General features: G+C 41.6%; 1 protein-coding gene across 6 annotated transcripts; it reads right to left on the reverse strand.

The window, feature by feature from the left end:
* Positions 1-5,285: 5,285 nt before the first annotated feature.
* On the reverse strand, positions 5,286-23,477 carry DYRK2 (dual specificity tyrosine phosphorylation regulated kinase 2). 6 transcript variants are annotated; one of them, XM_074951666.1, is made up of 4 exons: positions 22,492-22,629; positions 15,262-15,368; positions 12,627-12,763; positions 5,286-7,375 (listed from the first exon to the last, which is right to left on the reverse strand). In XM_074951666.1, the coding sequence occupies exon 4, from the start codon at positions 7,352-7,354 to the stop codon at positions 5,774-5,776; it is 1,581 nt and encodes a 526-aa protein (XP_074807767.1). In that variant the 5' UTR covers positions 7,355-7,375; positions 12,627-12,763; positions 15,262-15,368; positions 22,492-22,629; the 3' UTR covers positions 5,286-5,773. The 6 variants fall into 6 exon arrangements, with proteins under 6 accessions (XP_074807767.1, XP_074807776.1, XP_074807757.1 ...); XM_074951675.1 differs by lacking the exon at positions 12,627-12,763 and adding an exon at positions 14,729-14,806; XM_074951656.1 differs by lacking the exons at positions 12,627-12,763; positions 15,262-15,368 and adding an exon at positions 23,294-23,477 and having other exon boundaries at positions 22,492-22,628.

Consider the following 23,477-nt stretch of genomic DNA (forward strand, 5'->3'; position numbering starts at 1 on the left):
TTAAAACAAAATACAGCATCTGTCATGACCCCAAAAGAGCATGGAGATGGACCAAATGGTGAACTTCTACCTCTTATTTACAAAGCTTAATTTTTACTCTTATACTATAAAATTGTATTGGAATTGGTTATGTGAATGTGGGAATATACACGTCATTTAATTGGCATTTAGATTTCTATGCATTCATTGTCCTATTGCAGAAATTACTTTAATCTGTTGCAGAAATTCCCCAGCCACAGTGAGAAAAGTATACTAAAAGTGCCATCCAATTCCATAGGCCCTCAATGTCAGTTTATTCTCAGTTATACCAGTGTCTTTCTTCAATGAATTGCATAGTGACAGGTTTCAGAGTAGCAGCCGTGTTAGTCTGTATCTGCAAAAAGAACAGGAGTACTTGTGGCACCTTAGAGACTAACAAATGTATTTGAGCATAAGCTTTCGTGGGCAACAGCCCACTCCTGTTCTTTCTTCAATGAAGTTACCGTGGATATACACTGGTGTAACTGAGAAGAGAATTTGGCCTATTAACTGTAATTGGGGATCCATATAATCTGGCATTGAAGAATAAAGTTATTCTGGATTCACACCAATTTAACTAAGAGCAGAATTTGGCCCAAAACACACATTTAGCACTGAGGAATACAACGGTCTCTCTGCAAAGTCTGACAAATACACTCGTACAGAGTCTCCAGTATCTGTTTGTTGTCATGTTGACCAATCCTGTAACTGAGTCTGACATTTATTTTTTACTGGAAGTTTTGAAGTAAAGAAAAAATAGATTTTTGTTTTCATAAAAAGACTTACGACAATCACAGAAGACACTTAAAATTATTTTTAAATAGTTTTTAAAAGCAACTAAAGACCAAGTCCTGCCTTCTTTATACAGACAAAACTTTCATCAAAGGCATATTTTCTTTGGCGCGTGGCAACAACTTGACTTTCAAAATCATTTTAAACATTATACTCCAGCTCCTGAGATGAACATTAGAAATTTCAAGCCAAAAGCTGCCTTTGGGCAAACAACAACAAAAATCAGGATCCATTAATGTGTCGATACTGTATATAGGTCCTGCTAACCATTTAGGCCCAGATCCTCAAAGGTATTAAGGTGCCTAACTCAATCAATGAGAGTTAGGGACCTAAATACCTTTGAGGATCTTAGCCTTAGGGCCTCGTACTGCACTGCTGAAGACAAAGGGCACTTTGCCATTGACTTCAATGGGCACAGGAAGAGGCCTTTATTTGTCTAGGAAATGCCAGCATTCCAAGGGCTCCTTACAGTCAGACAAAACCCAAACTGCAGTAGAAAGAGGAAAAGTAGGACATAAAGTTTTATTCTGAAATGATCTCTGGCCACAACAATAAACTGTAACAAATATGCACTAAAACAGTCTTACTCCTGTCATCAGCTGTACAATACATACAGTATCATAAAACTGGCCACTAGGATTAAAATCCACTACAACATATTTCATGTTAAGTGGCGACAGCAGCATCTCACAGAAAATTATACAAACATATATACACAGTCCACATTCAATCATTTTTCACGTTTTCAGTACACACAGTTGCAGCATATTACAGTCACGTGTCTAAGTCGTTGCTCAATACAAACCCAAGCTACTGCTTAGACGTAATTGTAGCAGTTGAGCTGAGTAATTACAATTTGTAGCAGAGATGTACAAGCCCCTACAAACAATAATTCACAAATGCTTTTTTTTATTTAAATGCTACTGCAGCATCAAGTTGGGCAATATTAAAATCTTTACTGACAGCAAGAATTAAAAAAAAAAAAAAAAAAGTCTCCTACTTACCAGAAATATTCTTGATGGGGACAAAAAGGTATTATAAAAATGGAGAGCATCAAATAATACACACACTTTCCTAAAGATTCAAATATAGCCCAATGCTACTTATGTCTAAAGTGTTTTAACATTCTTATGGAGTCCTTTATCGCTCCAAACCACCCACCAAGTTAAAAGTGGCTTAAGTGCCTTGCACCCAAATTGTAAAAATCCCTGGCCATCTTTATTAGAGCCAGGCACATATAAAAGGAATGCACTTTGGTTCATACCAAATGCCCTGGGATTAAATCACACTATAAAATTAAGCAGTTTGAGGTAAATTTTTACAAATACAGTTGATTTCCACTAGTGTTACCATAACAAAAACATATTAAAAAAATCAGTCTGATGTTAAGATACAACTAACCATGAAGTGCCATCTTTAACCCCTTAAGCAACATAGAAGTTACTACAATAACAGAATGTTTTATCCAACATAGTGTGATTGCCTTATGTTTTCTATTAAGGCTTTGAAAACGTACAGGATGTTTTAAGATAGATCTAGCATTTAAAAATAGATTTCATCCTTATTATCTAGTATTCAAAGGGTTAAACAGGCCAAGATGTCTGCCCTACCAAATGGCATTTATAACAAAAGGCACATTGTTAACACCAAGAGCACAATCTATCCTCTGTTGTTAATCTACACGTCTTGCATCACTCTGTTGTTCCAATACACTTAAGTGGTAATGAACACTCCAGTGGTGCAAGAAACTGCGTCCAATGAGACTGCAACCAAAGACAAGACAACACTGTGCTATTACTAAATCTGAAAATAGCTCAGACATCTCTAGACAATGGTAACATGTGAGACTAAGCACTGTTTCCAAGCCACTTCTATCAGCCTAATTATCAGAGCCCTTATCATTAAATCACATCAAAGCAAGAGGCAATATCAGTTTCTTTTCCCCCCCTTCTTTTTACATTTATAAATAAGCTACAATAACAAGAGCTATATCACTAAAATCCATAATATAGCTGCTCTTTTAAATGAAGAGGAAGTTTACTGTATTTGGGTTAAAAATAGCTCCGCACACTATATTTTGGCTTAAAAGTTTCCGGTAGCATTTATGAATAAAGTCCATCACAAATGCATTACTGGTATTTAAAAAACTAGTTACATGAAAAGGAAAATGTAGTGGTTTTAGTCTACTAATGACCCATGACCATTATGTATATTTTCACCTTAAATTTACATTAAAGGCAGGTACAGGTTCCAATGTTTAATTTAGAAAACATACCGGGGGGTGGGAGGGGGGGAATCATTTTTTCTAACATAATGGAATTCCTGTTTTATCCCTTGCTGATTTCCTAAACAGCTGGAGGGTAGGAGCTTAACTGGTTTATTTTACATGTAAATAAATGTTTTTCCAGACCTAGAAATTACCAATTGTCAATCACCAGATATTTAGATTCCAGAAGCCACTGTTACCTATTTGTATTATATTTCATTTTTGAATATGATTCCATACATGTTTATATATTGCACTTCCACATATTGTATAAAATTGTTTACATTTAACACTTTCTAAATAATTTAAAATTTGACTAGAGGCAGGAAACTATAATTTAAAAAATATAGTAAGAAAAATTAGTTTATCAGTGTTTGAATGTTTAATGTTATCAATCATCAATAAACACCATCCTTTATCAGAAATTAATTTTCAGGATTTCTTTGTGTACTGACTTTTTGGCAAATAGTTGTATTATATGTTTCCTCAGAGTAGTGTCATTTCTTTTCCATACCCCGCCCCCAGAGTCTTCAGTTAAATAAAACTTATGTTGCTTTCTTTTTAAATGAAAAATCTGAATGAATATGAATGAGAACTTAACCGGAAACTTTCTTGGCCTCTCTGGGGACCATGCTTTAAGTATTTTTAATAACTTTTACAAGTAATTTAATGCAATCTGTGCATATAAACATTGTTTATAATAAAGTTATTGAAGTTTTATGCAACCCACCCAAACTTCTCTTGTTCTGACATCCGCAAATCCTTCTAGATTATGTTCTACTTTCTTCAAAATTTCCTTTTCATGTACTTCATACATCCAAGGTAGATCATGGTCATTGCTTGAGATATAATACTGATTTTAACAAACTGTTACTAGTGAAAACATATGACATGTGTGACCATTCTCACCCTAACTCTAGAGATCACTCCTTGAAAAAGACCATCTTCCTTCTCTGAGTGCAGTTTAAAAAAAAAAACACACAAACACAAATCTACTTAAATCTCTACCATTCCTTCAAAGTTTTCTTCAGCTACCATGCTAACGATTAATTCAAACCACTTATCTTTTCCTTAATGTTTTGTCCCCTAGAGATGTAGTGCATCAGTTTATTTCACTGATTAACTTTATGTCTTCCAATCATTCCACTGAGGAAACAATTAACACTTGCAGATGCTCAGAATTAACATTCTTTAGGTTAGTGACTTTCTTGTCTAGTGTCTTGTTTTCTAAAAATGAATAGTTATCTTGAAGGAGCAAAACAACATTTGCCTTTGTACACTGATTTGATCTGAAGTTAAAATGTGCCAAAGAATTCATAATCCATCAAACAGATTATCTGGAAAAAAAAATCTCTGAAATTTGTGTTGCATTAACAGCCTGTAAGATACAGTATGAAAATGACAGAGCAGACAGCTCTGAATGTATGATGTAGTGAGGCCTAGCTGTACTTAAGCAGAGAGAGAAGAAAACAGGAGAAAAAAAGGAAACCAAACATGAATATAGGTTGTACACCTAAAGTTATGTGCAAAACATTTTGCTTTATATAACTTCATCTATAGAAAGTAGCTCATTTGTCACATTAACACATATTCCCACCTTCATTTATTCTCCCACTGTCTGTTCATCTCTCTCTTTTTTATATAACATGAATGCCACTTGGGTAATTTTAGTGCTGGACACAGCTTCTTCTCTTTTTTTTGGCTTACATTTGAACATTTATTTTAATCATTAATGTTGTTTTTTCTTTTCAAAAAAATCTATAGGATGTAGCTATATCATTGTTACAAAATATCATTTCTTCCAAGCTACTATATGGAAAATGAAAACATGCTATGGCCCCCATTCCACAGGTGCTTGACTGTACTCATGTGACTAGACTCACCGGCATCAAATTAAGCACTTGTGTAAGTGTTTGTAGGATCAGGACCTATATCTGTAAATGAATTCAGAGAAGGAAGAGTATTGCAAATTTACCCCAAGGGCAGGGGTGAAAGTAAGATAAAAGACTTACCAGTATGGGCCCCGGGAAGGGGCGCGGCCTTGGGTGGAAGGGGCGGGGGGGGGAGGGTCAGCCTCCCCCAGCCAGCCATTCCACGCTGCCTGGCCTGCACCACCCGGGGTTCCAGTGGCAATTGAAAGGGCCCGGGGCACCAGCCGATGCTGCAGTAGCAGCAGCCAGGAGCCCCGGGCTCTTTTAAATCGCCGGGCCCCGGGGCAGCTGCCCCATCCCCCCCACACTGGCGGCCCCGGGGCGGGGAAAACGGGGAAGTGACTTTAAGGAGAGTCCTTAAAGCACTGCTGCCGATACCGGCCCACTTTCACCTCTGTCCACGGGAAAACTAACAGGAACCATGTGGAAAAAAATGGTTAACACCTTTGACACTAAGCTGTAATGCATGACAGTCGTGTTGTAACCAGTGGCCTGCCACTGATGTTTATTACTGTACCACACTAATTACAGTAAGGCTAATTGTACTTTAGAAAACAAACACTTTTAAAAATAAGTATAAAAACTTAAAGCATTGTCCCCATATTTTTATAAAAACAAAATCAAAATTTCTTACATTTAAAATGAGTGCTGCAAAGATACAAATGAATAAAGTTATTGAGCAAATAAAAATCTGAGCTACTTTTTCATATGAATAAGGCTCAGCAATGTAGCATTTCTCGTATGACCAGCATTGGGTTATTCAAACTCAGCTAACGAGTTTTGGCAACACTGTTCTCTGCTGAATATTCCCATTGGCATCTGTCATCTGTGCCAAATTAGTCCTAAGTTTTGAAGCCGAGCTTGATGTTGGAGGTAACTTGGAAATTGACGTTATAGCACCAGTGCTTTCTGTTATTCGTTTTGCCGATGCCTTCTCTCCAGTTGGAGGCTTTGGCAAACGTCTCCTAAGCCAGGGATGCCGTAAAGCCTGGCTGGGTGTCATGCGTATAGCAGGATCCCATTCTAAACACTGTTTTAAGAAGTCAAGGAAGAGGGGATCATCACATCCCTTTAATGCGTTCCCCCACTCTCGGCTCTCCGGTGGGCCACGCAATTTTCCCCTTCGGGAGCGGCCACCATTGAGTATTATAGAACCATCAGACAATGTGGTAATGGTACAATAACGGGGATAACCTTTAGAGCTCACAAAATTTTTGGCTCGTTTGGATGAATCCAGTAGTTTTTGGGACGGCATGCCCAGTAGCTCTATCATACAAGCCAGTTGGTCCCCTTCATCTTCTCCAGGTAAGAGCGGGTAACCTGTTAAAAGCTCCGCTAGAATGCAGCCCAAGCTCCACATATCGATAGGCATCCCATAACGAGCACCCAGGATCACTTCCGGAGCACGGTAGAAACGTGACTGAATGTAAGTATAGACACGTTGATGCTCATAACAACTAGAGCCAAAATCAATAACTTTAATACCACTTCTACCCTGTTGCTTCAACAGAATGTTCTCTGGTTTAAGGTCACAGTGAATGATTCTATTCTTGTGCAAAGCATCTAAGCACTGTAAAATTGAGTGGGCAAACTTGCGGACTAATGGCAGGCTGAAGCCCTGAAATTTGTTTTTCTTTATTAGCTCGTAAAGGTTCATGCTCAGCAACTCAAATGTCATGCAGATATGGCTGCGGAATATAAAGTTTTCCAGCATGTGAATAACATTCATGTTGTTATCCTTATCCTGTTTCCTTAGATGCTCCAGAATTCTAATTTCTTCTGCAGCTTGACGGTGGAAACGTTTTTCATTTCTCACCATTTTTAACGCCACATGTTGATGGGTCTTGTGATCATAAGCCTTCACAACTTGCCCAAAACTTCCTTTCCCTATTACTTTCAGGACCTCATACCTGTATGCAATATGATCATGGGGTACTTGCACGTAAGACCCCTGGTCATCATCATAACCACTATTGTTTGGACCTTGAATCACACCTGACCGCTTCTTTGCATTTGGACCCAAAAAGTATATTTCAGGGTAACTGAAAATTTCATGATGCTCAAAGGTTGTTAGTTTTTGCATGTATTGCTTCATTGCTTGCTCTGGTATCATAAAGGAGGCTTTCACCTTTCCTGTCCCATCTGTCGATTTTAAAGAACTGGAGCTCCCCTGTCGTCTATGAGCACTGTCTATCTGTCTGTCCGGCACCACTGACAATCCAGATTTGCTTACTGCTGCGAGCCCATTTGGTTGTGTTGTTAGAACTGTCCTCTTGTTGCTATTATCTTCAAACAGCTGTTGAACCTGAATCTGTCCGTGGCTACCAACGTGCAGGTGCTCATTCATTGTGTGCTTATTGCCTCCAACCTAAAATTCAAAATAATATTTTTCCAATTAGAACATTCAGTTCTACACATTTTTTAATGTTTCAAAATTACTTCTTCTGTCCCCCCACCAGGCCCAATTTACTTCAATTAACCATTTTTCTAAAGCTGCTTACAGCTAGGTTAAACATATGACCAATATCCCAGGATATCTTTCGTTACTGGTCCCATTTTAAAGATCTTAGCATCTCTTATACTTCTAGACTTTCCTCACTGTCATGACCATTTAAATAAGAGGTCTGCAGCAAGGCAAACAAGGGTATGGTAATATCATGGGCTTAATAATTTCTCCAGAGAATCTGTAAGGCAACAGCCCAGTAATATCAAAAAATATGCTGGAGGGAAATTAAACTTGACTCTAGAGAACACAAAGTAGCAGTTTCAGTTATGCTTGAGATTCACATCACCGGCAGGAACTTCTATTGATAAGGCACCTTTAGTTCCCCCAACTCCACAAATTCTTACAAATCAAGATTTTAACTCCTTCCAAAATTTGCTGTGGGACAAAGGCTGTCATATACAATTTTAAACGGAAGGGAATGAGTTTTGACATTTCAAAAGAAAAAAAAATCTGGACGTTACGAAAGTGCAAGAGACCGAGTTTAACATTTATAGACTCTATAGGTACAATTCAGCAATGCACTTATATCAATAGGACTTAAAGCACATGCTTAAGCACTTTGCCAAACTGGGTACTGTATTTCTATTACTATAGCACCTATCAGGATTGAGTGCTGGACACTGGACAAACACTAAACCATAAAAAAAAAAATCCATGCCTCAAAGAGCGTACAATCAAAATCTATTTTGCACTCTCCGTAATTAAAAAAATTAGGACTGGATTTAGAAATTATGTTTTGTTTTTGTATAGTTTGTATGATGGATTAAGCATGAATCTCAAGCATTTTCAAACAATAAAATATATGATCAGAGTTGCGAAAAGCAACTATTTACGTAACAGCTATTTGTAATGAGAAACAAGAAATATATAAGCAAACCCTTGTTCCTAACACTGATATCTTTGTAATTTCTCATTTGCTTTATGCGGAGGACATTCTCTCTCGTAAAAAGGGCCTTAAACAATCCGTAAATACATTAATTTCAAGCTGTAAATTAAAATAAAAAATAACTTTCTGTAACTTTACAACTCAAATTCATCCTTAGTGTAATTCAACTGAAGTCAATGGAAGAATAAATTTGAGTCTTAGAGTAAAAGGGTAACAAAACTAAGTTTTAATGTAACTAATTAATTCAAATTACAGTAACAAAAATGTAGTCAATGTACTGATGGGATAAGCTTGGGTCTAAGGACCTGATTTTTGAGTGGTCTCAGAGCCCACAACTCCCAGTGACTTCAAGTGAAGTTGTGGATACTCAGTATTTCTGACAAACAGGCCTTAAGAATCGAAATGCATCTTCTTCATTCCTGCCTGTAATGAACTTGGATATATCAGTTATAATGACGTGGGGTCTGATTTTTCTATACTAATTTCTTGGAAAAACTTGCAAGGATAAAATAGTGAAGCTAATGCTATGCAACCCTAAGTGTTTAAGATTCATTTACAAATACGGGTTCTAAGTCATTAACACAACCATATCAATCTTTGAAGTCAATTTCACAACTCCAGTATCAAGACATGGGCTGTGAATGACACTCACGGATTCATTTCAAAAATCTTATTGAAACCAGAATGCCAGACTACCTCTGTGATATTACTCATGTGGGACATAAGCAAAATAAAGGCATTGTCTTTGGTTAGTTTTCCATTAAGTACTGGACAAAGATTATGGGATGAATGTCTTGATAAAATCTTGTCAATAACAAACTTTCAGTTTTTACCAGTGACAGACACTAAAAGGTAGAACAGAGAGGCAAGATGGTTTTGCAGATAAAGAACTGGGCTGGGACTTTGGAAATCTCCCAGCTCTACCACAGATTTCCTTTAATCTCTTTGACCCCTCAATTCCCTATCTGTAAAATAGGAAGGAAATACTTCCTTTCTTCCACTCTTTGACTGCTTGTCTATTTAGAGTAAGAAGAAAAGGAGTACTTGTGGCACCTTAGAGACCAACAAATTTATTTGAGCATAAGCTATTGAGAGCTTACAGCTCACTTCATCGGATGCATGCAGTGGAAAATACAGTGGGGAGATTTATATACACAGAGAACATGAAACAATAGGTGTTACCATACACACTGTAACAAGAGTGATCAGGTAAGGTGAGCTATTACTAGCAGGAGAGCGGGTGTGGGGGGGAACCTTTTGTAGTGATAATCAAGGTGGGCCATTTCCAGCAGTTGACAAGAACGTCTGAGGAACGGTGGGGGGGAGGGGGAGAGGGGAGTAAACATGGGAAAATAGTTTTACTTTGTGTAATGACCCATCCACTTCCAGTCTTTATTCAAGCCTAAGTTAATTGTATCCAGTTTGCAAATTAATCCCAATTCAGCAGTCTCTCGTTGGAGTCTGTTTTTGAAGTTTTTTTGTTGAAGAATTGCCACTTTTAGGTCTGTAATCGAGTGACCAAAGAGATTGAAGTGTTCTCCGACTGGTTTTTGAATGTTATCATTCTTGACGTCTGATTTGTGTCCATTTATTCTTTTACGTAGAGACTGTCCAGTTTGGCCAATGTACATGGCAAAGGGGCATTGCTGGCACATGATGGCATATATCACATTGGTAGATGTGCAGGTGAACGAGCCTCTGATAGTGTGGCTGATGTGATTAGGCCCTATGATGAGGTCCCCTGAATAGATATGTGGACACAGTTAGCAGTGGGCTTTGTTGCAAGGATAGGTTCCTGGCTTAGTGTTTTTGTTGTGTGGTGTGTGGTTGCTGGTGAGTATTTGCTTCAGGTTGGGGGGCTGTCTGTAAGCAAGGACTGGCCTGTCTCCCAAGATCTGTGAGAGTGATGGGTTGTCCTTCAGGATAGGTTGTAGATCCTTGATGATGCATTGGAGAGGTTTTAGTTGAAGGTGATGGTGAAGCTGAAGGTGATGGCTAGTGGCGTTCTGTTATTTTCTTTGTTGGGCCTGTCCTGTAGTAGGTGACTTCTGGGTACTCTTCTGGCTCTGTCAATCTGTTTCTTCACTTCAGCAGGTGGGTATTGTAGTTGTAAGAATGCTTGATAGATATCTTGTAGATGTTTGTCTCTGTCTGAGGGGTTGGAGCAAATGTGGTTGTATCGTAGAGCTTGGCTGTAGACAATGGATCGTGTGGTGTGGTCTGGATGAAAGCTGGAGGCATGTAGGTAGGCATAGTGGTCAGTGGGTTTCCGGTATAGAGTGGTGTTTATGTGACCATCGCTTTTTAGCACCGTAGTGTCCAGGAAGTGGATCTCTTGTGTGGACTGGTCCAGGCTGAGGTTGATGGTGGGATGGAAATTGTTGAAATCATGGTGGAATTCCTCAAGGGCTTCTTTTCCATGGGTCCAGATGATGAAAATGTCATCAATGTAGCGCAAGTAGAGTAGGGGCATTAGGGGACGAGAGCTGAGGAAGCGTTGTTCTAAATCAGCCATAAAAATGTTGGCATCCTGTGGGGCGATGCGGGTACCTATAGCAATGCCGCTGATTTGAAGGTATACATTGCCCCAAATGTGAAATAGTTATGGGTGAGGACAAAGTCACAATGTTCAGCCACCAGGTTTGCCATGACATTATCGGGGATACTGTTCCTGACGGCTTGTAGTCCATCTTTGTGTGGAATGTGGGTGTAGAGGGCTTCTACATCCATAGTGGCCAGGATGGTGTTTTCAGGAAGATCAGCGATGGCTTGTAGTTTCCTCAGGAAGTCAGTGGTGTCTCGAAGATAGCTGGGAGTGCTGGTAGCGTAGGGCCTGAGGAGGGAGTCTACATAGCCAGACAATCCTGCTGTCAGGGTGCCAATGCCTGAGATGATGGGGCGTCCAGGATTTCCAGGTTTATGGATCTTGGGTAGCAGACAGAATACCCTGGTTGCGGTTCCAGGGGTGTGTCTGTGCGGATTTGTTCTTGTGCTTTTTCAGGGAGTTTCTTGAGCAAATGCTGGGAGTGGATGGGTCATTACACAAAGTAAAACTATTTCCCCAAGTTTATCCCCCCCCCACCCGCCCTACTGTTCCTCAGACGTTCTTGTCAACTGCTGGAAATGGCCCACCTTGATTATCACTACAAAAGGTTTCTCCCCCTCCCCCCGCTCTCCTGCTGGTAATAGCTCACCTGACCTGATCACTCTTGTTAGAGTACGTATGGTAACACCCACTGTTTCATGTTCTCTATGTATATAAATCTCCCCACTGTATTTTCCACAGCATGCATCTGAAGAAGTGAGCTGTAGCTCACGAAAGCTTATGCTCAAATAAATTTACTAGTCTCTAAGGTGCCACAAGTACTCCTTTTCTTTTTGCGGAAACAGACTAACACAGCTGGTACTCTGAAACCTGTCTATTTAGAGTGTAAGCTACTCAGAGCATGGGCTGTCTCTATGTGTCTGTATGGTGCACCAATGGACAAAATTGAACACCACTCTTGGTTGAGGCCTCTAAATTTTACTGTAATACAAATAACTTGTCATTCTTTCAGCTTGGTCTTACACAAATGTGTAAAGATTTCTCCTGCCATCTCACCACCTGACTTACCGGCCTCAAAATGTATGCCAAATCACTAACCAAAAGTGCACTAATGTCAAAATGAAATTCAGAAATGATAAGAGTACACTCTGAGATCAAGCAATGTTTTAACTGAGGAGGAAAGGGCTTCCCCAGGAGAAAATCCCCCGTGTAGTGCACCGTTAGCAGATTACATTGTTTTATCAAGGGTTTTACTCTAATATGACAGACATTTCTTTGTAAAATCATTTGTTTCCTGAAAAGCAGACAACCTGGATGAAAGCTTGAGGTTTTGATGATATTCTTTCAGTTTGCACATCTTAAGTTTTCATAATATGGAAACCCTCTAGAATTCTTGGGGATTCTTTCTGCTGAGTTTATTGTTTTTCTACATACATCTTGACTCAGCTCTAATAACAGGTCTATTTTATTTCAAGATTGTAACGTGACTGCATATGTTTATTTGCAAAGCCATTTGGGCCCGGGCAATCAAATGTGACTGATCTTAAATGAAGTTTTACAACACACTGGCGTTCAGAGCAAAGGAGCTTGTATCGTTCAAGCATAGTGGAGAGAGACAGAATATTGAACTAACTGCTTAAATTCTCAGAAACACCATGAATTAAACCACCAAGAAGACTTAACTGCCCTGTGACCCCTCCGGACAATTCCTCCAGGTTAAGTATGAAGAATATTGGTGTGGCAGGGTCTGGAACGTTGCTCTGTTCCTGAGCATGCTATATTTCTTTGGTGGGTAAAGACAGGACTTCAGTCCACAGAGCTGTCAGGAAGGCATATTTCACAAGCACGAAATTACTTCGAGGGTTTTTTGGTTTTGGGAGAGGGCTACGGGGAAGGGTTCAGTATAAGCAGAATTAAAAGATTGTGTAAATAAGAATCACGTTAAAAAAGTGGCGTTAGTGCAAAGTGCAGGTTGCAAACACTAAAGCCAAGAAATCGGAGAAGTTAAAGTTTCTTCTACAACATTAATCCAACCACATATTATGATGCATAGTCAGAACAAACTAGAACATACTTAAGACACAAGTAGAAAATACTTCTTATGAGCAATGAGACTGAGATGGTGTTGAGGAAGAAACCATCTCTCTGGCAATTCTTTAAGTGCTCAATGCCACAATCTAAACCTTTGAATTCATTTTATTTTTTCATTTGATTCGCCTGGTTTTAAGGACTATTTGGCTTCTGCATTTTACAAGTACCGTAGGTTTCACTAGAGGATGTACATTGCTTGAACTGTAGCTATTTGTCTTGTATCAGGAGTTAAAAAACAAATCCATTTATCCACTCACCACCAGTAGCAAGTAGGAATTGTTTCCTAATAAAGCTTTCAGATAAGCTTTCCAAATATTAAATATAGTTCTGCCTTCCTGAGCCTTTAGACAGTTTCAGTGTTTCTCCTGCTGCACACAGGTGTTCTAAGCAGAAGAATGAAACTAACAAGACTGCTCAGTTTTTTTACTGCTTCTCACTGGATTCTAGATAGCACTTCCGCGGCTGCTGACCAGTCATTCAGTTTCACTCAGCTGCTTCTTCAGACTGCATGTACAGAAGCAGAAGTAAGTACTAGAAAGTTATTTACAAGGGAAGAGGGCTCAAAAGTAGCTGACACCCCACTTCCCTACTCCCACAGCATCACGTAGTTCTGGGGTGGGAGAGAGCTCTTTCTCCCAACCAACAGCCTAAACGGGGTTCAGATTTATCAGGCCCCTGCTAATCAGATATGAAAGATGGCACCTCCCTCTCCCACACAGGATCCAGGGATAGCATTTCATAGGAATCATAGCACTCTTCTTCTTCCAACCAGTTTGGAGGGATGGGGGTTGAATATTCACCTGGGGTTTTGCCTCTGTGCATCAACCTCTGCCTAGCACAGGGGTAGGCAACTTGTGGCTCTGGAGCTGCATGCGGCTCTTTGGCTGCCCCCTTGCGGGCAGCTGTTTTTTGAGGGGTGCGAGTTGCAGGCTCTGCCCAGGAGGCACTTACCACAGGCAGCTCCCAGCTGGCGGTGCAGCAAGGCTTAAGTAGTCTGCCTGCCTGCCCTGGCCCCACGCTGCTCCCAGAAGCAGCTGGCTGCTGGCACGTCTCTGCGTGCCCGTTGTGGGAGGGAGACAGCAGGTCTCCATGCACTGCCCGCGCCTGCAAGCACCATCCCCGCAGTTTGCCAAAGGGAGCTCTGAGGATGGTGCTGGGGGTGGGGGCAGCGCGCGGAGCCACCTCCCCCCACTCCAGCGGCACGCAGAGACGTGTCAGCAGCCAGCCGCTTCAGGAGCAGCATGGGGCCAGGGCAGGCAGGCAGTCTGCTGAGCCGTGCTGCACTGCCGGCCGGGAGCCACCTGTAGTAAGCGCCTCCCAGCCAGAACCTGCACCTCGCACCCCCTCCTGCACCCCAACACCCTGCCCCAGCCCAGAACCCCCCTCCCAGACCCCTCACCTACTCCTGCACCCCAATACCCTGCTGCAGCCTGGAGCCCCCTCCTGTTTATATTCAAATGGCTCATTACAAGGCAACTGTTGTCTACCAATAAAACTCATGGAAGTTCTTGTGAAAAGGAAGCGGACCTGCTCTGTCTGTACTAGTATGTTCCAACGTCCAACAGTTTGAAAAAGTCTAAAGTCAGAAATAAAACAGATCAGCTAAATACCTTCAGTCAAACAAATGACAACCACAAAGAGAACGACAGAAGAAGAACAGCGAGAATTTCAAAATGATTGGACTGAGTCTTACGCTTTTATAGTGAGTTCAGCTGGACTCCCATTGTGCCCCGTTTGCGACAAGAAACTATCCAACAATAAGCAATCAAACCTAGAAAGACATTTTGAAAAGAAAGCTTGGACGTTTGCTGAAACCTAGCCAGCTGGTGATGCAAGGAGAAAATCAGTAGAGGAACTCCGACGCAAAGCGGAGCAAACAAGACGTACGTTTGCTAAATGGATGAAGGCGTCGAGCGGAACTGCGACTGCTAGTTTAACAGCTCAAGCAATTGTCAAACGAGGGAAGCCATTCACGGGTGGAGAATATGTGAACGAATGTTTCATTAAAACATTTGAGCACCTCTTTGGCGATTTTAAAAACAAAGGTGAAAGAGTTAAGAAAAATTAGAGAAATGCCATTATCTGCGAAGACTGTAAAGGACAGAACTATTAAGACGGCCGCAGACATAACCAGCCAGCAGGTTAGTGACATTAGATCAGCACCAGGTTTTTCTATTGCCTGCAATGAGACATGCGATGTGAATGACATCACTCAGGTTGCCTTACTCGGCAGATACGTTAATGACCAAGGTCCTCAGGAAGAGCTGATTGCGTTATTGCCACTCACAGGACACGCCCCGGGCGAAGATATTGCATCTGCTGTCACTGAATGTCTGAAACAAAAAGATACTGACATCAACAGAATAATTGCTATTGCTACAGATGGAGCACTGAGCATGAAGAGGGCACATAAAGGTTTTGTTTCTTTACTTAAAAAAAGTATGGAACAAGACGTAATTTCATTTCACTGCATAATCCACCAGGAGGCGCTGTGTGCACAAACCTTTCCAGAGGAAATCTCAAAAGTAATGGAAATGATCATGCAGATTATTAACAAAATAACATATTGTTAACAAAATAATGGCAAGCGCTGTCAATCATCGGCAGTTTTGCGAGCTTCTTCAAGAAGTTAACAGCCAATATTCTGATCTTCTCATGTATAACAAGGTAAGATGGCTTTCCAGAGGTGCAGTCCTGATGAGGTTTGCGTCCTGTCTGGAGAAAACTAGGGAGTTCCTCCAAGAAACGGGCCTTAAATATGCGGTGCTAACGGATCCTCACTGTCTGCAGAAATTCAATTTCATGGTGGATTTAACTTCTCATTTAAACGTGTTGAATAGGAAGCTACAGGGAAAAGGAAATACTACAATTTCGGTTTTGGAAGAAGTTCTTCCATTTGAACAAAAGCTGTCTTTGTTTGTAAGGGACATTGAGATGGGCATGTTCGTGCATTTCCCAATACTGAAGCAATACAAACAAACAAACAAACGACTGTGACATTGACGTTAGGTTCCTTGCAGAAACAGTCATCAAAATGCAGGCTGCATTTGCTGACCAATTTCACGAGTTCAGAAGGAAAAGGCCACTTTGTCACTTCTGTTGAAACCACTTGAAGCTGACACTTCTGCATTGAATTTTTCAGCATTTGCGGGAATCAATCGAGCGCAATTTGAACTTGAATTAGCGGACTTGCAAGACAAGGATTTATGGAATTCAAATATGAAAGATCTTATCACTAAACTTGAAAATCTGGAAAGGCAGAAATCCACCCTGGGGCTACAACACAAGTGGTCTGAAATAGACAACCTGAAACGGCAAGACCAGATTATATTCAACTTTTGGAATTGTCTACCTGATCTGTAGTCAGCTAAAGAAATACGAATTAGGGCTTCTCTCAATCTTCGGTTCAACGTACTTCTGTGAACAAGTGTTTTCCAACATGAATTTCATCAAAAACAAACTGAGGAGCCAACTGCACGATGTTAGTCTTGAGTCCTGCTTGAAAATGAAAATCACGGCATATTCACCGACCATTGAGCAACTCTCTAAAGATGTCCAACAGCAGAAGTCGCGTTAAAAGTATTGGTGACTAGTAATAACTTTAATATGTTCAATTATTTAGTTGATAAATTCTAACTCTACAAGTAGCTTTGCATGTGATGCAGCTCTCGAAAAATTTTGTTCAAAGACAAAAACAAAAAAATGGCTCTTCTTCTTTGAAAGGTTGCCGACACCTGGCCTAGCAGGTATAGTCCTCTGGATAGCAGGTGTTGGATATTTTTTTCAAGATCAGACTTGTAGAACTTACATGCTTCCCCAGTGAAGCTTGTAAGTTCCATGAACCATGCTTAGTGGGCCTGTGGAGCTATAAAGGGCTATATGCTTCGTAGTCCCGCAGTGAACTGCTTGTTGAACTCACAATCCTTTCATCTGACAGTGTAAGCCTGAGAGGTTTATAAACGCCTTCTGCTTCTGCAGATGTGTTTGTAAATTCCTGTAACCAAACAGCTAGAGAGTTATACATCTGCATATACCCGCACAGCATATACATCTTAATAAGATGTTTTCCTGCCCATATTTTCAAAATCATAACTTTTTTTATACGTCATTTCTTCTCACACTTATCAAAGCACACAGTGTTCACTAAAACTTATCTACATACCATGTCTGAAGCTGAAAAATTCCTCTGCTTGAGTTATTTGGGAATATAAATTACAAAAGAGAAAAAAAATAAAAGTAAAAATGTTTTCTCTCTTTACCATTTCATAATTCTAAATTGGCTGCTGCAAAACTTTATTTGTTCGTTTTATGGAAATGGGTAGGATGGGGTACATAACATCCACATATCCCCTTAAATAGAGACCCATCATGGAAAAATTTAGTCCAAAATAAATATATGTTTCAGAAATGTACCAATGTGTGAGGACAAGAGGTTTCAAGGGAAACTGTTCTACAACCACAACTATACTAGCTGTAAATACTTTAATAGTATAAATTGTGTCCAGTGTTTTAAAACCAAATGGGACTGATCAGCAATCAGTTGTACATGTGTGGGTGATACCCAGTCAATACATAAATCTATTTTAGGATTTTCTATACTGCCCATCACTGTAGGATCAAGTAAGCCTTATCCAGAGTAGACCATAATTCTTCCTGGCATTTTCACTTGTTAATTGCATTTCCCAGTAGCAACAAGGTGCTCTATGTAGTCAACACTGAGGAAATTATTTTTCAACTTCAGTTTTTAATCTCAGTTGGTCTCAGGCGCTGTACCCTATAAAATCACCCAAAGGAAATAGTTGCGCTATAATTATTTACAATGACTTAATTCCACCAAAGCCCAAACAACAGTGTATGTTGTCATCAGAACCCCAAAATGATAAAGTGAATCATATTAAACAAGCAATGTGACGGGCTGACAAAGGCTCTGATTGTAGAGATATCAAGTAGAACCAGGACTTGTCAATCTGATGTTACAAAAATAGGTGGGGGAAAACATTTTGTAAAAGCAATAAAATACTTCTAGAAAGACTGTTACACAACATACCCTTCTCTCTAGGCTAGGTCAAGGCACTTGGCTTTCAGCCTTGTTGCTCACAACACACCAGAGACATATGGGTATCATGTGTAGCACACTTCATTGCTTATTTAGCTGCTTACAACACAAGCACGCATATGTATGAATGCCCTTTTTTTTATAGATGGATTCAAGTGCTTCTGTGGTTCATAACTTCTAAAAATATCTCCTTATTAGCCAATATTATACCAATGTAGCAGCATTATTGAAATGATTTTGATTATTATCATGTGTTTTACAGATCTAAGACCAAGTCCCTGCCCTGAAGAGCTTGCACTAAGGATCAGATATTTAAAGCACACACAATTTTCATAGAGTGGACCACATCTTAATAAAGAGACTGTCTTACGAATGCCTCTCCTCGCATTCATGATTGTATAGACATTTCCACTCAAATTCACATAACATGAGCAATTGTGGCAATGAGAGTAACTGATTATATGGAAAAGTAACAGTAATAAAGTAATGTATTTTCAGCTGTCTTAATGAGATTTAGCAATCAAAAACAAGGAGAACTAGCAGCATGTGACCAATCAGCTCTTCATGGACCACAATTTGGGAACCTCTGTTATACTGTAATTTAAGTTAAATGTTAGAATTATGAGTTGAGGCAAAAGAATAGGGTGTAGATGGAAGATGGTCAGTAATGGAAAGCTAACTACAAATCGGGAAATTTGGGGAGGGTCATGAAGAAGGAGAACAAAGTTGCTTGATGCATTGTAGAAGGAAGGTCAATCCAGTCCTAGGCAGTGGGAGAAGGAGACTAAGAATTGCAATAATACAGGAGAAGCTGCCAGAGTGGTGTGTACAAGAGTGGGTGCAACAAGTAATAAAAGCACAGATGTAGATGGGAGCAGAGGGCAGAGATAAGAAGCTGGTAGATGGACCCTGTAAGACATAAAGGGTTGAATTAATTCGAAATGAATATATATATATAAGGTCATTTGAGGTTCAGTCTGTTGGCAGTAATAGGAAGGCCTTGAAAGAATATGGCCTAATTGGAAAAACTGGACCTGAAAGGTAACTGATAAGATAACTGGGGCCTTTTCTTCCTCCCATGAGGCATAGTAAATAATATGGAAGGATTGTGTGTGTTGAACCGGCAATAACTCCAAACTGGCCAAAACCTGGTTTTTAGCTAAGTTAGAAACAATGACATCATTTGTTTGATAAAGTGTATAAAAGGGTGAACTCTTTAAGGGTTCATTGATAATAGCAGCCTGATCAAGTTGGAGCTGACCAGCATGGGTCCAAGCACCTCTAGGGTTAGCCCTTTTGTGAGTATTATGATCAAATGCTTATAAATGCTTGTTATTGTATCGATGTATTAAACTGCATTTAATTTAGGCTTTTTAGATATGTTTAGAGCAATTGTAGAACTACTATTCAGCCGTGAGATTGAATAAAGGAATTTATGGTGAAACTGGCATTGTGGCAGTATTCTATATTAATAATAATAATTCTAACAGACTCACAGAGGGATGGGGATTTACATGATCAGGGCAGCAGGTAAGGAAGATTATCTTTGTTGCAGCATGTTGATTGGATACAACAGTGGAGAGATGAGAGACTGAAGAGAAAAAGTTACAGTAGTTTAGGCAAGAAAGAAAGGATTTTGAAAGTAAGGAATAGAGAGGAAAGGGCAGATTTTGGAGAAGAGAAGGACAAAGAAGAATTAGTGATGCTCCCATGTTTTTGAGCCTGACTGACCAGAAAGGCAGTGGCAGTATCAGTGGAAAGGGAGAAGGAAAGAATTAGGAGGAAGCCACACACTCTTTAAAAACAAAACAAACAAACAAACAAAAAACCCTCTACCTGGTGCATACACAACAGCCTGTCTGGTTAGCAACACAGATTGCCATGATTACACAACCTCTGTCCTCATCTTCACACCTCTACCTCTCTGACCATGATCCCCCATTAAGCTATACTACACCAACAATTAAATTGTTGACCAACAAGGTGGGAGACAGAATTTTGACAGGAGTTGGACCTAGACTACTTAACTCACTCCTGTAAGAGGTAAGAATGACAATGGACCTCTTCACTTTCAGAATTAAATGCAAAACTCATTTCTTCCCTTGATAAATTCTTCATATACACAACACACTCAAATCCAGTAAACCAGCCAAGCTATTTCTCCTACAGTCTGGGAAGGCAAAAGGGAGAGATTGTTATTTTTATTTTTAGTTACTTGGGAGGCACTCAGACACTGTGGTGATGGGGGCCATTTAAGTATACGGATAGAGGGAGGGAAGACAGTTCAGATAGAAAGATGAGAAGTTCCATTTTAGACATGACTGATTTGAGAAAGCAGTGGGACATAAAGTTAAAAGGATTTTAATCAGTCAGTGTTAACTGAGGTCATTGGGACTACAGTTCCTAGAATGATCATGTAACAGACATATCCAAATGGTTTTTAAAGTTACAATCCGCTATTCTAATGTCACATCTGATTCTTACTATAAAAAGTTATGTTAGCATCTTCTACTAACCACAAAATAACAACCTACAAAATTCAGAGGGACAGCCTGCAATATTTCTAAAACAATATTCAAGGCTAAATATGTTGTGTACAGTAGATCATATATCCCAAAAGTATAGATTCTAACAATCAGAAGTTATAAAGACCCGAAAGCTAACAATACCGGTGGTTGGCCACCCTTGTGCATTAAAAAAAAAGCAAAAAAAAAAACCCCACTTGATTGGGGGTCTGTACTGTCAAGACTATGTCCCAACTCTGTAAGTAGAACTATGCAAGTGGATCACTATATGCCCATGCAGAGCCTCAATTAAGTCCAGGGAGCGCCACAAGAATGGACGCATGAGTCTGCACAATCATTACTTGTGTTTTTTTGTTATTATGTCTTATGTTCTGTTCTTAAAAGAGAATTTTAAAAACTGCCTCTAATTCTTTTTAACTCAGTCAGCACTTCAACTTATTCACATATGTGTAACTCAGAACAAAATCTGGCATTTGAATTTGTGGACACATACTGTATTTTACGTATATAGTGATGTTGATTTTGTGCATGCAGATACAAATTGTAGACTATCACATTCTTTTCCAGTGCACCCTAAATGTGTTATTTCATTAAAAAAGCCTATTCTTACTGTAAATGGCCAATGCTTTTAACACAAAAGCATAGAAAGTCAGTGCAACAGTAATATCCAAATGCAGAGTTTCACCTTCCATCAGCCCATAATCACATTACAGTTTAAAGCTCTGCCATATGTTTACCACGATAGCATGTGAGCATCCAATAAAGTAAGTATTAGCTCAAAGAAAAATATTCTAGCAATGCTTTTTAAATCGTACATTTTTCACCCATTTAAAATCTATGAAATAAAAACATGAGCTATTTAGTGCTAATATATAATCATATAGACCTGCTATCCACTCAGCCGCACATTAAGGAGAGAGATGCCCTCTTGCATCCATAAATAGTGGTACACTTGTGAATTTCCATTCCAATGGGATTAGCTAGGACTGGAAGATAATGTGAGATATCACAGACCTGAAAAATAAAAATCCCCTTCAGGTCAGGCAGCACATGCCTCTTTAGGTACACTGTGCTGTAGCAGCAGTGTCAGCCTTTCATCCGCCTATTGCCCCTGAATACAATCATAGCTGTTACCCTGGGAAAGAGCTATCAGCCTGAGCTAATCAGACAAATGAGGAAAGAGCAGCTTTCATTCCCCACTGTAGTAAAGGCCATCCTCTAATGACAGTGACTAACCTCATTTTCAAAGCAATGTCATTTCATGGGAACCCATGTACCAGCACAGGCCTTCCATGCCAAATCCATGCAAGGTGCCAGCTTCAAAACGAGTCATGCAACATTTGACCAGACCCTTTCAAATGAAATGAGCCCTGTTTATACATTATTCGTTTTACAGATAACCACCTGGGAAACCCTCCTACACCACAGGCCTGCCCCCCTTCGCACAGGACTCATGGCGGCCAGGGGTTCTATCCCAACCATGCAAACTTCAAGTGACTCAAAAAAGTACCCTCCCCAGCCCCATCAGAATACCTGTTGAAACCAGGCTGGTAACAGGAATAATGAGACATGATGAGACAGGCAGGATAATTAACAGGGATCCTACCGGCTTCTGTCCTTTCTAGCCTCATTCACAGCTCTCTGGCAGACGGGCAGGCTGGCAGCCTGACTGCACCTAGCACATTTATTTCTATTAATACGAAGGGGGAGGCGGCTGGTGGGAGGTGATTGCATTTGGAGAATGAACATGCTGGGGCGCTGCAGAGCCCCAGGCACCACGGGGAGGATGGGGAGGGTCCTATGGCCCGCACAGGGTCACTGCAAATAAATCAAGCCAGGCCTTTGCCCCCTGCCCCCTCCATTCCCGGCTCTCACCGTATGGGCGGTGTTGCTGGACCTAAGCGGCGGCAAGGCGATGGGTGATGGCGGGCCGGTCCCAGCTCCCGTCCGGGATCCCCCGGCTCCGATGCCCGGGGAAGACTGCAGCTGGCGGCCACTGTCCCCTCCCCTGCCTGCCGAGGAAGGGAGAGCAGACGGTGAGCGAGGAGAGGAGCCCGGTGGGGCGGACCTGGCTGACAGCACGGAGGCTGGGGAAGGGGGGAGGAGGGGAAGCCTCCTGCCGCCGCCAGACTCTGTTTTGCCGACGCAGAAAGCCCTGGGAAGCGGCCCGCAAACGTGGCACAGCGGAGGGAGCAGGAAGGGCCGGGATCGGGCCCCGCGTGTGCGCGGAGCTTGTCAGCCCAGCGCAGCCCTGCGGGCCGCGATGGACCCCGCCGCCGCCGCCGGGCACATGCCAAGGGGCAGCGCAGCCCGGATGGGCGCCGCCCGCGCCGTCTGGCCGAGAAACCCCCCACGCAGCCAATCCGATCTCTGCCGCTTCCCTTCTCCAGATCCCCGCTCCCCACCGCCGGGGATCCCGAGCCTGCGGGGGGACGGGCTGGGGATCCGCGCCCCTCTGGTGGGGGAGGGAGAGGCAGCCTCTGGGCGAAGAGGTAACACTGCCCAGCGCCGGGCTTCCCTCCATGCCCCGGCCCGGGGCAAATCATTGTTCCGCCGCCCCGCCCCGCGCCGCTGGGGCCGGAAGGGCAGCGGGCTGAGCCCCTTCCCCCGGCCCCCGAGCAAAGGCCGCGTGTCCCGGCTGGCCGCTCCCGGGCTCTGCGCCCTGCCTTCTCCTTACCCGCCGGGTAGGCAGCTCCCGCAGCCGCGCTCGCCGAGGCTTTCCGGGCTAACATGGCCGCTGGAGAGGAGGCAGAGGGAAAGGCATGTCAGGGCTGCTCCGCTCCGCTCCTCCTCGGCCTCTCCGGGCGGCGGCGGCGGCGGCTTTCCCTCTCCGATCAGCTCCCCCCCGGCCCACGCTCCGC

This window comes from Natator depressus, chromosome 1 (assembly GCF_965152275.1).
Source record: "Natator depressus isolate rNatDep1 chromosome 1, rNatDep2.hap1, whole genome shotgun sequence".
NCBI classification, from domain to species: Eukaryota; Metazoa; Chordata; order Testudines; family Cheloniidae; genus Natator; species Natator depressus.